This window comes from Pelodiscus sinensis, chromosome 2, assembly GCF_052426305.1.
Source record: "Pelodiscus sinensis isolate ZL-2025 chromosome 2, ASM5242630v1, whole genome shotgun sequence".
Lineage (NCBI taxonomy): Eukaryota > Metazoa > Chordata > Testudines > Trionychidae > Pelodiscus > Pelodiscus sinensis.
In genome coordinates, this window is record NC_143053.1 from 182,452,707 (window position 1) to 182,466,618 (window position 13,912).

Consider the following 13,912-nt stretch of genomic DNA (forward strand, 5'->3'; position numbering starts at 1 on the left):
TTTTTATTGGTACACTGACTACTTCTTTATACTGGGAATATATAGATTTAATTTTCTCCACTAGTTCAGAAATTATTTGTCAAACAGGAGTCCAATTTTAAGAAGATGATTATATCATCCATGTCCATTTTATTTGGCTTTAGGGTGTATATGCGAGATATCTCCTTGGAAATTCTTCTGCAGAAAATAGTTATGAGTTTTCTGAGATGGTGAAACCCCTGGCAGAAACTGGATTACTGCTCTCAGAAAAGTAAGAGCACTTGTTCTGCATGGGATAAAAAAAAACCAGCTGGCTTGGGTCTGCTGACTTGGGCTCGCAGACCTCTGGCTCAAGGGATGAAAAATCCATGTGTAGACATTTGGGCTTGGGATGTAGCCTAAGCTTTGGGACTCTCCACCCTTGCAGTCAAAATGACTGCACAGCAATTGTTCACTCCTGCAGCCTAAACCCAGCAAGGTTGGGTCTTCTATCTCTGTGTTGATATGCCCTAAAAGCACAGGTGGGCAATAAGTTTTGATGGGGGGAGGGCACTCCAAGAATTTGGTAAGTGGTCAAGGGCTGCACTCTTCTGTGATATTAACGGAGAAGCTGCAGGGTCCAGGATGGGGTTTGGGTGCACAAGGGAGTATGGGGTAAGGGACTGGAGTGCAGGAAAGGGTGTGGGGTCTGGGAGGGAGTTTGGGTGAAGGAGGGGGTTGTGACCTGAGGCAGGGGATTGGGTTGTGGGAGAAGGTGCAGGGTTTGGGAGGGGGTTGTGGTCTGGGGAAGGGAGTTGGGAGCAGAGAGGAAGTGCAGTGCCAGGTTCAGTCTCTAGCTGGGAGGCACCTACCCTAGGCATTTCCTGGCTAGCAGCCCAGCAAGAACCTTGGGCAGGCTCCCTGCCTCCACACCCCTTTACACCACTCATAGCAGTTGGCTGTGGGAGGCCATGTACATCTCTGTATACCATGTGCCCCTTAAGGGGGGCTCTCTGCATGCTGCCTGCACTGCAAGCATGGCCCAGGCAGCTCCCATTGACCAGTTTTCGGTGAATGGGAGCTGTGAGATTGTTCTGGGTGATGGGGGCAGTGCATGAAGCCCTCCCCACAGGGGTGCGCAGAGATGCACAAGGCCCCCGCAGCTGACTGCTTTGAGCTGTGTGCAGGGGCATAGCAAGCAGGCAGCCCTTCCCAAAGGTACCACTGGGCCATGGCACAGTGGCAGGCTGAATCCGAAGGATTGACAGGTCGGATCTGGCCTGTGGAAGATATTTTGCCCGCCCCTGCCAAAAAAACTTTCACAGCTTTATTTTATGTATTTCTTTAAATACTTATATTCAGGTAAGGATGTTTGTATTAACATCTGGAGAGACTAACCTTATTTATTTGTTTTAATTTTGTTCCCTAGAACGTCTTTCACCAGTGATGCACAACCCAGCAGTGCAGGAGAGCTGTTCCTGCAGACTGCAAAAGGCCAGGAGGTTCTGCTGAAAGTGAAGCAGTTCATGAAGCAGCATGTGTTTCCAGCTGAAAAGGTAGAAGCTTTTTGTTCAGGAAGTAGAGCGTGTTTGTGAAGAAATGTAGAGCTTTCTTCATAGCTGACATTTTTATTTTGTTTTGTGCAGTCAGTGATAGTTTTTGCAGATTATTAGCATGAATCCGTATAAGTTTTGGCAATTAAATCTATCCAAAGTACCATGTATGAATTTAGTAGTGCATGCTAAAGGAAGAATATAGAAAGAGTGGGTGTAATTCACCTAATAGCAAATACTCTAGGATCCTTCACAGTAGAAAAAAGACACTGTTCTCTTGTAGTTAGTGAGTGCAAAGGAGGTTCCTGATGTTGGACATAGACAGGCACTATAACGCTCTCTGACTAGCTTGCAAACTCAAGGACAGTGATTGTCCTCACAGTATCCCCATGATCTGCTTGAATCCTGGCCCAGATGGTTTGTCTCTTAGCTTCTTGATGTTCATGGTTCTTCAGTTCTGAGGAAGTGCTTAAAAGCAGGAGATGAGGAGTTGATACTTAAGTTCACTTCCCAGTGTTGCTTCTGTTTTAAGTGTGATCTAAAGGATGTTGCTCAGCTTCTATCTGTATCTATTTTTCTCCTCTTACAAAAGTCATGATGATTAATTGTTTAGAAAGTGCTTTGAGACCCTTAGCTAAAAGTCACTATGGTAAGAACACAAGGATGGCAGGTCAGACCAAAGGTCCATCTTGCTCCGTATCCTGTCTTCCAACAGTGGCCAATGCCAGATGCCCCAGAGGGAGTGAACAGAACAGGTAATCATCACATGATCCCTCTCCTGTCATCCATTTCCAGCCCCTAACAAACAAAGTCTAGGGATACCATCCTACTCATCCTGGTATAATCATTGGCAACTATCCTCGCTTAGGGTACGTCTAAACTACATGCCTCTTACGACAGAGGCATGTAGATTTGTTGTTTTGGCAAAGGCAAATGAAGCCGTGATTTAAATGATCGCGGCTTCATTTACATTTACATGGCTGCCGCGCTGAGCCGACAAACAGCTGATCAGCTGTTTGTCCGCTCAGCGCACTAGTCTGGACGCTCCCCTGTCGACATCAAAGCCCTCTGTCGGCAGCCCCGGTAAATCTCATCCCAAAGGGCTTTGATGTCGACAGGGGAGCGTCCAGACTAGCGCGCTGAGCGGACAAACAGCTGATCAGCTGTTTGTCGGCTCAGCGCGGCAGCATTGTAAATTTAAATGAAGCCGCGATCATTTAAATCGCGGCTTCATTTGCCTTTGCCTATGTGTCTAATCTACATGCATCTGACGACAGAGGCATGTAGTCTAGACACAGCCCTAATGTGGAAGAACTCTGTAAGATTGACCTCAGGAGGGTCAATCTTCTCTGTTGTGTAAACATGTCCTAAATTCTCAGAATTATAAGATGTTGCTTCTTGCAGAGCCAGAATGTTCTGCTAAGAATGTTAGAGGTTTGATTGTGTCTCAGGGGGAAAAATTGCATTGCAGGATTGTTTGCCATCTAGGAAAAAATCTGCTGTCACTGTTCTCTGTCCTGGATGGAAAATCAACTTTTCCCATAGCCCTTTCTAACTTCTGTGATAGATCAGCATGCTCTCAGTTCTTACATGTGTCTGATATTGATGTAGGTTTGAAAGCTGATAGTGGAAATGGACAGAGATGTTCATAATTATGAAAAACAAGATAATTTCTTAATTTACCTGCTCCAGATGAGTTCTTGTATCTGAAAGATTTTCTCAAAGGTTGGGTAGCCATCTTTTGGTCACAACTAGTTTTGTTTCTCTTCAGGAAAAATTCATAGAATCATAGAATAATAGGACTGGAAGGGACCCCAAGAGGTCATCGAGTCCAGCCCCCCACCCTCAAGGCAGGACCAAGCTCCGTCTACACCATCCCTGACAGATGTCTATCTAACCTGTTCTTAAATATCTCCAGAGAGGGAGATTCCACCACCTCCCTTGGCAATTTATTCCAATATTTGACCACCCTGACAGTTAGGAATTTTTTTCCTAATGTCCAATCTAAACCTCCCCTGCTGCACTTTAAGCCCATTACTCCTTGTCCTGAATTGTACAAAATGAATTGTATTGTACGAAATGTGTGTTGAACTAACAAAAAACAATATGGAAAGTTCTTCATATAATCCTTTAAAGGAAATGTACGGGGGTGTTTTTTGTTTGTTTGTCACTGCTGGGGTTGGGAAGTTAGGAAGTCAGAAGTTGTCTTGTTTTGGGCAGGGTATTGGACTCAATGACATCTTGAGGTTTCTTCCAACTCTATGACTTTATAACTCCTGAATTCTGTTCCTGAATCTGAGTCATTGTGTGGCTTTAGTTCTGTATAATGAGTCATTTTAACCTTTCAAAAGTTGTTTGAAAATTGCTTTGAGATTCCTGAATAAAAAATGTGAAACGTCATATAATCAGTTCAGAAAAAAAAATTAGTCTTCAAAATGTTCCTTCAGAGAGCAACATTTAGCATTAGGATTGATATGAAAGGCACAACCATACATAGTGCTAATGTTTAGCCCTCCAGACACACAATGCAAAGTGAGCGAGTACACAATTCAAAGATCATCTGTTATTTAAAAAGAAACAGCTGTACTCTTTATGGTTTTTCACTAGTTGCATACTAAAATTGGATAACTAGTTTGTGCCATTGCAATATTGCTCTGATAGTACTGTATGTGTTGTCAACATAACTTAAGTTTTATATATTAATGGTTATTTCATCATGTAATTAATTTCATACACAATTACCATTCATGAAATACTAATCGTGACAAATGTTTACTCATACATCTTCAGAAATTGTTGAGCTTCAAACACCCTTAGGTAAGTGTTTTTAACAGCACTGAGTCTGTTAAAGTGAGATGCAGTTTTGGATAAATTTCATGAGGAGCCTCAAGATTGTTTTGTATAGGTGAAACAATCAGATTTCAAGTCAATTTTTATTTTTTTAAAATTATTTATTATACTATTGTACAGAAAAGATGCACTTCTGATATTTATTTATTCATTGTGGTGTATGGAGATTGGGGAAGAGGTAGTAGAAGAAACCTTATAGTACTACTTACTGTTTGCTCTGTTTGTTTTTTAAGGAAGTGGTTGAATACTATGCCAGAGATGAAAATTCATTGGACAAATGGAAGAAACCTTCAGTGATTGAGAAACTCAAGGTACTACAAAATGAATGTTTGCCTGAGTATTGCAGTGATAATGAGAATGAAGGTGTTGATGCAATTGCCTAAGCAAATATTACTCTGAGTGGTTTACCTTTTAGATTATCAAGTTTCTCTTATGCCTACAAAATACAATTAGCATTTAAATAGGAAATGTAGTTTAAAAATATATATGGTAATACAGTATTTTCCAAGCTTTTGAAAGCTGAGGAAAATAAAACCATTTATGGTGATGTGGCTAATTGGGCCTACACACTTACCCTAAAGCTATGTCTAGACTATGTTCTGTTTTCGAAAGCGGATATGCAAATTCCGCGGGAATTTGCATATCTTCCGATCTCACATTCCAAAGAGGATCTTTCGAAAGTGAAAGTAGTCTGGACGTGTTTTTTTTTTTTCAGAAAAAAAACCCTTTTTCAAAAAACCGCTCTTCCTTAAAAAATGAGACGAAAAAAACATAGTTTAGACATACCCTAACTGTAAATTGTAAGATGGGAAAGGATGCAGAAGTGAGACAGATTGAGTTAGCCCAAACAGAAAAGTCTGTTGCAGTGGACTCCAACTTTTTTATGCCCAAGATCACTTTTTAAATGTCAGAACAAGCCAAGATCTACCCCATCCTTTCCCCAAGACCCCACCCCTTCCTTGAAGCCCCGCCCTCTCTGTTCTCCTCCTCTCCATCACTTGCTATTCCTAGCCCTTATACACTCTCAGGATACAGCTACACTGCCACTTTTTTTTCTGATTCTTCTATAGGAAGAGGTTTTTCCAATATTTGGCCTGTCTAGACTGGGCCAAATGTCAGCAAAAAGCTTTCTTTCGGAAGCCTCCTTATTCCTTGTGGAATGAGGAATACAGGGGTTGCCAAAAGAGCATGTTTGCTCTTCCACTAAAAAAGCGGAAGAACAAACGTGTCCCTGGACGCGGAAGAGTTTTTCCGGGATAAAACTCTTGTAGTCTAGCCATACCCTCACTGGGTTGAGACAGCATGTGTGGGCTGTGGGGTGGGAATGAGGGATTTGGGTGTGGGAAGGGGTGAGAGGTGCAAGCTCTGGGGGGGAATTTGGATGCAGGAGGAGGTAGAGAAGGGGATGCTGGCTCGGGGAGGGGGCTCTAGGCTGGGGAGTGATGAGGTCAAGGAGAAGGGTTGGAATGCTGAGCAAACCACAGGCTTGTGGGTGTGAGGGGGCAGGAGTTTGGGTTGGGGTATGTGAGGGGCTCAGGGCAGGGAAGTTGGGAGTGTTAGGGGCTCAGGACACAGATTTGCGATGTGTGGATGGTGCAGAAGTGTTGCGGCAGAAGACTGAGGATGTCAGGGTGCAGGAGTTTGAGGATGTGAAAGGCTCAGGACAGGGGATTCTAGTGTATGATAGGCTCAGATTTGGGGTCAGGGAGTGGAACAGAAGTGTTATGATGCTGCGGCCAGATGGGGGCTTGGCCCCAATTGGGTTTTTTTTGGCCAGGCTTCATTTTTAAATAAAATATTATGTCAAACACAAAAGGTTTCAGCATTGTCTTTATTTATGAGAAGGGCAGGGAACCTGTTTTGACTCAGGGGCCACTGACCCACAGAAAAGTCAGTTGGGGCCACACAAGTGAGATGCAAAAAAAAAAAAAAAAAAAAAACCTCCTCCAAAATTCCCCAACCCTCACTAATGTGGCCCCAACTGTGCTGGTGGGAGCAGGGGGCATGGAACTGGGGAAGGGTGCTAGTGAGTAATGGGGTGGGAACAGGGTGCTAGTGAGGGTAGGGAACAGGGTGCCAGTGGGTGCTGGGGCAGAGAACAGGGTGTTGGTGGGAGCAGGGAACAGGGAGTCCCTGGCAAGCACCTCCTCCCTGGACTCCTTCCCTTTCCCTCTCCCCCTCCCACAGGGGAAGGATGTCCTGGCACGCGCCTCCTCCGGGGACTCCTACCCCTCAGCCCCCTACAGGGGAAGGATGTCCCGGAGTGCGCCTCCTCCAGGGGCTCCTATGCCCACCCCTCGCAGAGAAGGGAAGTCTGCACGTGCCTCCTCCAGGGACTCCTCCCCCTTCCCCGCTGCACAGGAAGTCCCCAGCATGCCACAGACCTGGCCTTTCAGGTACCGTGCTGGCTGTTTGGGGGAGGGGGAGTAGACAGCACACTTACTGAAACTCCGGATCATAGCCTTAGTCATTACTGTCTTAAAAAACTGTTAAACAAGGGTTATTTTGCCTTTAAGGACACTGTCCATTGCAAGAGAAAGGGAATAAGGACTGTTGTTTAAATGCTTCAGAAGGGTAGCTGAGTTAGTCTGTAACAGGAAAAATGTAAAAAACAACAAATAGACTAGTAGCACCTTAAAGACTAACAAAACAAATCGATGGCATCATGAGCTTTCGTGGGGGCAGCCTACTTTGAAGACAGCCTTATTTGCATTCCTAATGCTTTCACTATTCTTCCTGCTTTTCTGTATCTTTAATAAAAGGATTTGTAGGGATGTGATGCATTTGCCAGAGTACGAAACAGGTTGAAGTCTATGTATAGCAAACCTTGTTTAAGGTTATGATTAGTCCATGTATTTCATTTAGATTTTTTTTTACATGCCTTACACAGTATCTGAGAGGTTTTAGAGCAGACTGTGTCAATTTTCATACCACTTCTTCATCTCCTTTTTACATGCTTTGAGAGGTGAAATAGTTAACCACACTGACATTTAGAGTGTAATCATTTGTTGGTGTTAACACATATGGGAATCAATGGGGAAGTTCACACCTCCCAGAGCTGCTATTTCAGGCTCTCTGCAGTCCCAGGCAGATGTGATTACATCAATTACAGCTGGGTCCCCTTTTCAAATCTTTTTCTAAAGTTTTTTGGTTCTGGTGGTGAATAAAGAGAAGTGAGACTGAAGAATAAATGGAAGGCCTTCCTCTTCCTTACTTCTCTCTCCCCCTCTACCCTGTGCACATGCAGGCCCAGCTCTCCACACACACTTTTGAAAATGCTGTGCTTATACTTGAAACTCTTTTCATTTTATGTTGACCTGAGCAGAACATGCCCCACACATTGCTGATCCATATTCCAGTTCTCTATTTTTAATAAAACTGAAATAAAGTATTCACAAGGTTTTTAGAGGGCACCTGGGTGTCATGAGGGAGGAGGCCATTCAACTTGGGGTGGGGGAGTGGGAGGAGAGAGACAGACAGACTTCCTTCAATTGTCCTGGGATTGGAGCATACTGTCCGAAAACAGCATATGTGCCAAAACAATTAGTCATCCTCTCATTCAGATTGCATAGATTCCAAAAGCACAAAAGGAAAACAAAATATCACCATGCAAACCAGAGCACATAGTTCACAGTGTGCACATGTATGTATCACCATTCTAGCCAGAATACTTCATGGAGGAAGCAGATTTTTTAACTGTTGTGTTTTTGAAGGAATATGCAGAAATGTGGCATATGCTACCTGGGTGGCTATTCTGGGTTTATGTGAGAGAAGCCCTGGAGCAGGTGCAGGAAACAAAGAAAGGGGAGACAGAAATTGAAAAAGATATAATCATGGGAAAAGTTACGGAGAGTTTTGACTTGTGTGCCTAAAAATGGAATATAGAGATTCAGGAACTGTAGCCAGGACAGCAAGATTGACTGGCGGAAGGTGAGCTGGTTATTGAATCATAACACAGTCTCAGCATAAAGATTCGTTGTGTGTGGGTCTTATTTCTTCTGACAGGAAATGGCCAGAGCAGAGGGTTTGTGGAATCTTTTCTTGCCTGCCGTCAGTGGCCTCAGTCAGGTTGACTATGCATTAATTGCAGAGGAGACCGGCAAATGCTTCTTTGCCCCAGAGATTTTCAATTGTCATGCACCAGGTTAGTAACCCTCCCTCCCATTCCTTAGCCATGATGTTGTGAGCCTTCAGAAGGTGAACATTTTATGCTGCATGAACTCTCTGTTGCAAAAAGAAACATTCTGATTTCTCCCAGACACTGGAAACATGGAGGTCCTGCATTTGTACGGGTCTGAAGACCAAAAGAAACAGTGGCTCGAGCCTCTTCTTCAAGGAAAAATTAGTTCTTGCTTCTGCATGACAGGTAAATGTTTCTGAAGTTGAAAACTGCCCCCTCCTATCGTGCATGCTTCACAGTAGTGCAGAGAGGTGCAGAAACACAAGCTAGTGCATGTTAATACTGTACCTTTGGCTTTCCACCATTGTTTGGAACCTCTTTATGTGCTATTGACAGCCAGAGAGTCTGATTCTGCAAGATGCTAAGATCCATTTAGTCCCCATAGTCACAGTAGTTGCCATTTCCCGTAGTTAAGATTAATAATTTTTAGTAATGGAGGTTGCAGAATCCATGACTTCCAGCAACCTCTGTGACTTCAGCCTGTGGCACTTGGGAGCTGCAGGGTCCCTTGCCTCCTATGGGGGCCAGGAGCTGGGCAGATACTCTAAGCCACCACAGGCAATGGGGGTACCTTGCAGCTCCCAGCTGTGGTGGGGGCCCCAGAGCTGCGGACAGCAGGGGAACCTCCAAGCTGCCAGCCATTGAAGTTGGCAGCGAATCCCTGAGCTCCTGGTTGCAAAGCTCTGAGTTTCTGCAGTTGAGGAGAGACCCACAGACCCTTGCCATGGGCTGCAGGAGACCTTGGAGATCTAATGCATGGTGGGGGCCCCAAGCACTCCTAGGTGCTGTGCAGCTGCCTCACTGCAGGCAGTGTGGGGTCCCACAGAGTGCCTTGTGTCTCAGATATTTTTAGTAACATTCTGTGAACTTTTCTTTATTGCCTGTGACTTGTACTAAAAATATCCATGACCAAATCTTAGCTTTGATAATAGTCTATTTGCTATACACATAGCTTTTTTAATGAATAGCCAAACAAAATTACTATGCAAACAGAACATACAATAAACTTAACTTCCTTTGTAAAGGGCATTGAGATGACACTGATGACACACACTGTAAATATGATAACTATTATATCACTTTAGCAGCTAATGATGCTTGAGCAATATTTCAAACATCAAGGATAGCCTATCTGCAAATATTTCATAAGTCAGTGAAATGTAATGTAAAATGTTCTTTATAACAATTATCATTCCTTTTGAGTTTGCATTGTACATTACGGCCAAGATTTTCACACCTGGATGCCTGAAATGATCCTCTCAGTGAAAGCTGCTGGTGGTCAGCACACTCTGGAACAACGGGCACTACAGATGTAGGAGAGTAATGTTAGGCACCCATGTTTGAACTTTTTGGTCTAATTTAGAGCCAGTTCCTGCAAAGTGCTAAGAGTCTCCAGCAAACTCTACATCTCTTATTGCTGTGCTCCCACAGGAGAAGTGGTGTTTTGACCTAAGCTTTGGAAGGAAATAGAATATTTGGTGAGGCAGGCTGGTGAAGGGAAGTGGTTCCAAACTGCAGGAGATGCAAAGGAAAGGCTGTCTTTCTCTCAGTGATCACCTTCTGTGAAGACCTCATGGTCAATGGCTTTTGGAGGATGTAGAGAAAGAGAAAGACACAGATTTTCTCCCTTGCTCTGCCTTTTGGTGGTGCAAAAAGATCAGAAAGCTGAGAATTCCCATGATATGAGGTCTTCTCAAATGGCATAGCGCTTATGTAATCCCACCCTGTCCTAGAATAGGGGTTGCCTCTATCTGGCACTTAGCAATTAGTCCTGGGACCAGCTTGAAAATTAAAGAGCCTGTCTCCCTGACAGTACCTGTCTCCAGCAATGATGGGATGAGGAGAAAACCTGAGCTAAGGTCTGTTAGATAAACCAGAGCAGGTCCATGCAGGATTTTAAAACCAACAAATTTGACTCGCTGTTGAATTTAATAATTTATCTAGGGCCTTGAGTTGGTTCAGATACAGAATAAGACAACTCCATGTTCCAAAGATCTTACAATTAAATAAACAGTTAGTTTTTATAACTAAAGCTCTAATCACTTTAAGCCATATGTTTATAGTGTTTTCAGAGCAAACAGTAACTTTCCAATGAAGGCACAGAAGTTTCCATGTGACCCTAATTACAACTGCATTTTGAAGTGCTTGGTCCAAAAGCATTGATGGGTTTTTAGTGAGCACAGTGGTAGCGTTTTCCGCTTTAGCCTTGAATTACACTTTTTTAGCCCCACCTCTTTTACTGTCTCTCCAGTCTTATATTGTATGACATTTGTATAAGCAAAACCAAAATGAATTGTAATCCCTTGCCATAATATATACAAACAATGGATGTAAGTGCAAAACCACTCTATATGCTCATAAATGTGTTTTGTACAGAACCTGACGTTGCTTCGAGTGATGCCACCAATATGGAATGCAGCATTCAGCGAGTTGGAAATAGCTATGTAATCAATGGCAAGAAATGGTGGAGTAGTGGTAAGTACGAACTCTAGAACAATGGAATTTAGGCTGAATGCCTTCTAAACAGGGCGAAACAAAAAATAATTTGTGTTCCAGTTCTGAGAAGTGGGTTTAATTTGTGAAGCCCAAGTCTTAATTCAGCTAAAGATATGTGCTGGTGTTTGCAGCCATTGACTTCTTGACCTTTTTTTACATCCTTCCAGGAGCTATTTAGATGAGTACATTGCTGCTCAGTAGATGTATCTTTATATCAGATGACCCATGTATTTTTTAGCTTTGTCCTGGATATTATGCTTTTCTGAGGTTTTTCTTCATATTTGGTAGCTCGTGCGTGGAGTAGGGACACTGGAGAGCTATATGGGTGCTTATTTGAAGTCATGCTTCCCTGGCTGTTTTTTTAGACTGCTAGGCTGATGCATTAGTCCTATTCTGACCACTTCCTATCTCATTTCCTAGATAATTTTATAAGCCGGTGCATAAATAATATAATTGAAGCTACAGTGCAGTAGTTTTCACCAACGCATTTCAATGACTAACAGACTCTGAATCCCAGCTTTGTTTTTTATTCCTGCCCCAAAGCATACAATATATACAAGCTTCATTTGCTGCTACATGCTGCTACTTAAACATTCCCTTAAACAAAATACGGTAGTTAAATATTCCAGGAAGGGCCAATCTGTACGTTAATTCCACTATACTTTCAACACGATTGCAAAAGTCTAAAAACCAGTGGCTTATTTTGAGGCAACGCTCTTCTTGGATGTAATTTTCTTCTTTACTGATAAAAGCTGGTTCTGACTCTCTGAGCCATGTAGCTACAGGGCACACAGCCTGGAGTACAACATGAATATTTTTGAATCTCTCTATTCAATGCTATAGTACACTAGGGGTTACAGAATAGGGAACAACTAGTTTCGTAGATCCTATCATCCTCAGCATGGCTGAGCATTTTTATCTCCATAGACTAGTCTGGAAGCAGATAATTGGTGTGACTTTGAAATATTGTACTGGGGATCACAAGGTGAACCACTCTGACAAAAATTGTACCTGTTTTTGATAGCTGGGGAGGAATAAAGGAATTCTGCTGTCCCTGCACTAGTCTCTCTAGCCTTCAATCAGCAGACATGTAAGGTATTATAAAGAACATTTTATCCCACCTATTTAAGAAGAAAGTATGAATGTGAAATGTATCCCAAATTGATGCAAAGTAACTGATGTAATGACAGTGCTATGATTTACTGTAATTTTAAGTAGCAGATCCTAGTTCATAAACACTACATGCTATACATACTATATTCTAAAATAGCTTAATGCAATTCTAGCTTACATAATTCACTTATTTCTTCACTGTTGTACTAGCCCAGGGCTGGGCAAAATATGGCCCAGGGGCTGGATCTGGCCTGGCAAGCCACCGGATTCAGCCTGCGGACCACCCTGATGGGACCCTCAGGCACATAGTGACACAGTTTAAAGCTCAGTCCGCACATCTCTCTGCTCTGCAGGTAGGGGGAGGCTTCCTATGACCTCCCCGCCCCCAGCTCAATCCTCAGCTTCTTGTTGCCAGAACCAACCAGCCAATAGGAACAGACCCCAGCCAATCTCTCAGCTCTTATTGGCTGGAAACAAGCAGCCAATAGGAGCTGAGAGATTGGCCTGGAGGATGGGAGCAGCTCAAATCTCTTCCCCCTTTTCAGGGGTGGGGGGCTGCAGCCTGTAGTTGTAAGTGATTTGGGGCTGCAGCAGGCAGAGAGCCCAGACTGCCTTCGGGGTGCTGCAGGGTTGCTGGTTTAAGTATGCGCCTCCCAGCCAGAGCCTGCCTCTGGCACCCCAGCTCCTCCTACACCCCAACTCCCTCCCCAGGTCACCATCCAAACCCTATGCACCCCTTGGCCTGGGTCACAACTCCTTCCCAGAACCTGTACCCCTTCCTACACTCCTCTCTCAGGACAGAATCCTCTCCTGCACCCAAACACTGTTCCAGACTCTGCACCCTATCCCCTGCCTCAAGTCACCACCCACAACCTCTGTAGTCTGCACCTCCTTTTCCCCTTCTCCCAGGGCTCAGCTCCCTCCCAGACTTTGCACCCCCTCCTAATATCCCTCTCCCAAGCCAGAATCCTCTCCTGCACCCATACCCCCTCCCTGACTCTACACTTCTATCCCTTGACCCAGGTTACAACCCTTTCCTTTGCTCAAACTTCCTCTCACTGTCTCCTGCACCCTAGTTCCTTACTCCATGCGCCCTTCTGCCCCATCCTCCATCCTAGACCCTGAACATCCTCCACAGAAAAGTGTGGCCCTTGACCACTTTCCAAAATCTTGGAGTGGCCCCCTGCCAAAAATTATTGCCCACCCTTGTACTAGGTACTAACTGCAAAATACCAGAAAAACTTTTGTAGTTTCAGAGCGGTAACCACGTTAGTCTATAACTGGAAAAACTTAAAACTAATGGTCTTGCTGCACCTTAGAAACTAACAAAACATGTAGGCTGTGTCTAGACTGGCCGCTTGAATTTCCACAAGAACACTGACGATCTCATGTAAGATTGTCAGTGTTCTTGCAGAAATACTATGCTGCTCCCATTTGGGCAAAAACCCTCTTGCGCAAATGCTTTTGCGCAAAAGGGCCAGTGTAGACAACGTGATATTGTTTTGCGCAAAAAAGCCCCAATCGCTAAAATGGCGATCGGGGCTTTCTTGCACAAAAGCGCATCTAGATTGGCATGGATGCTTTTCTGCAAAAAGTGCTTTTGCAGAAAAGCGTCCGTGCAAATCTAAACGCTCTTTTCCACAAATGCTTTTAACGGAAAAACTTTTCCGTTAAAAGCATTTGCAGAAAATCATGCCAGTCTAGACATAGCCGTAGAGGGTATCATGAGCTTTCGTGGGCCCAACCTACTTCTTCAGATGAA

At 43.9% G+C, this 13,912-nt stretch overlaps 1 protein-coding gene across 1 annotated transcript in view; it reads left to right on the top strand.

The window, feature by feature from the left end:
- Positions 1–13,912, top strand: part of ACAD11 (acyl-CoA dehydrogenase family member 11) — a 78,101-nt gene that overhangs the window by 17,479 nt on the left and 46,710 nt on the right. Inside the window, exons 8-13 of the mRNA XM_006133149.5 lie at positions 144–250; positions 1,388–1,514; positions 4,595–4,672; positions 8,367–8,505; positions 8,620–8,727; positions 10,918–11,016. Coding sequence (XP_006133211.3) covers positions 144–250; positions 1,388–1,514; positions 4,595–4,672; positions 8,367–8,505; positions 8,620–8,727; positions 10,918–11,016 — 658 coding nt within the window. The remainder of the gene's footprint in view (positions 1–143; positions 251–1,387; positions 1,515–4,594; positions 4,673–8,366; positions 8,506–8,619; positions 8,728–10,917; positions 11,017–13,912) is intronic.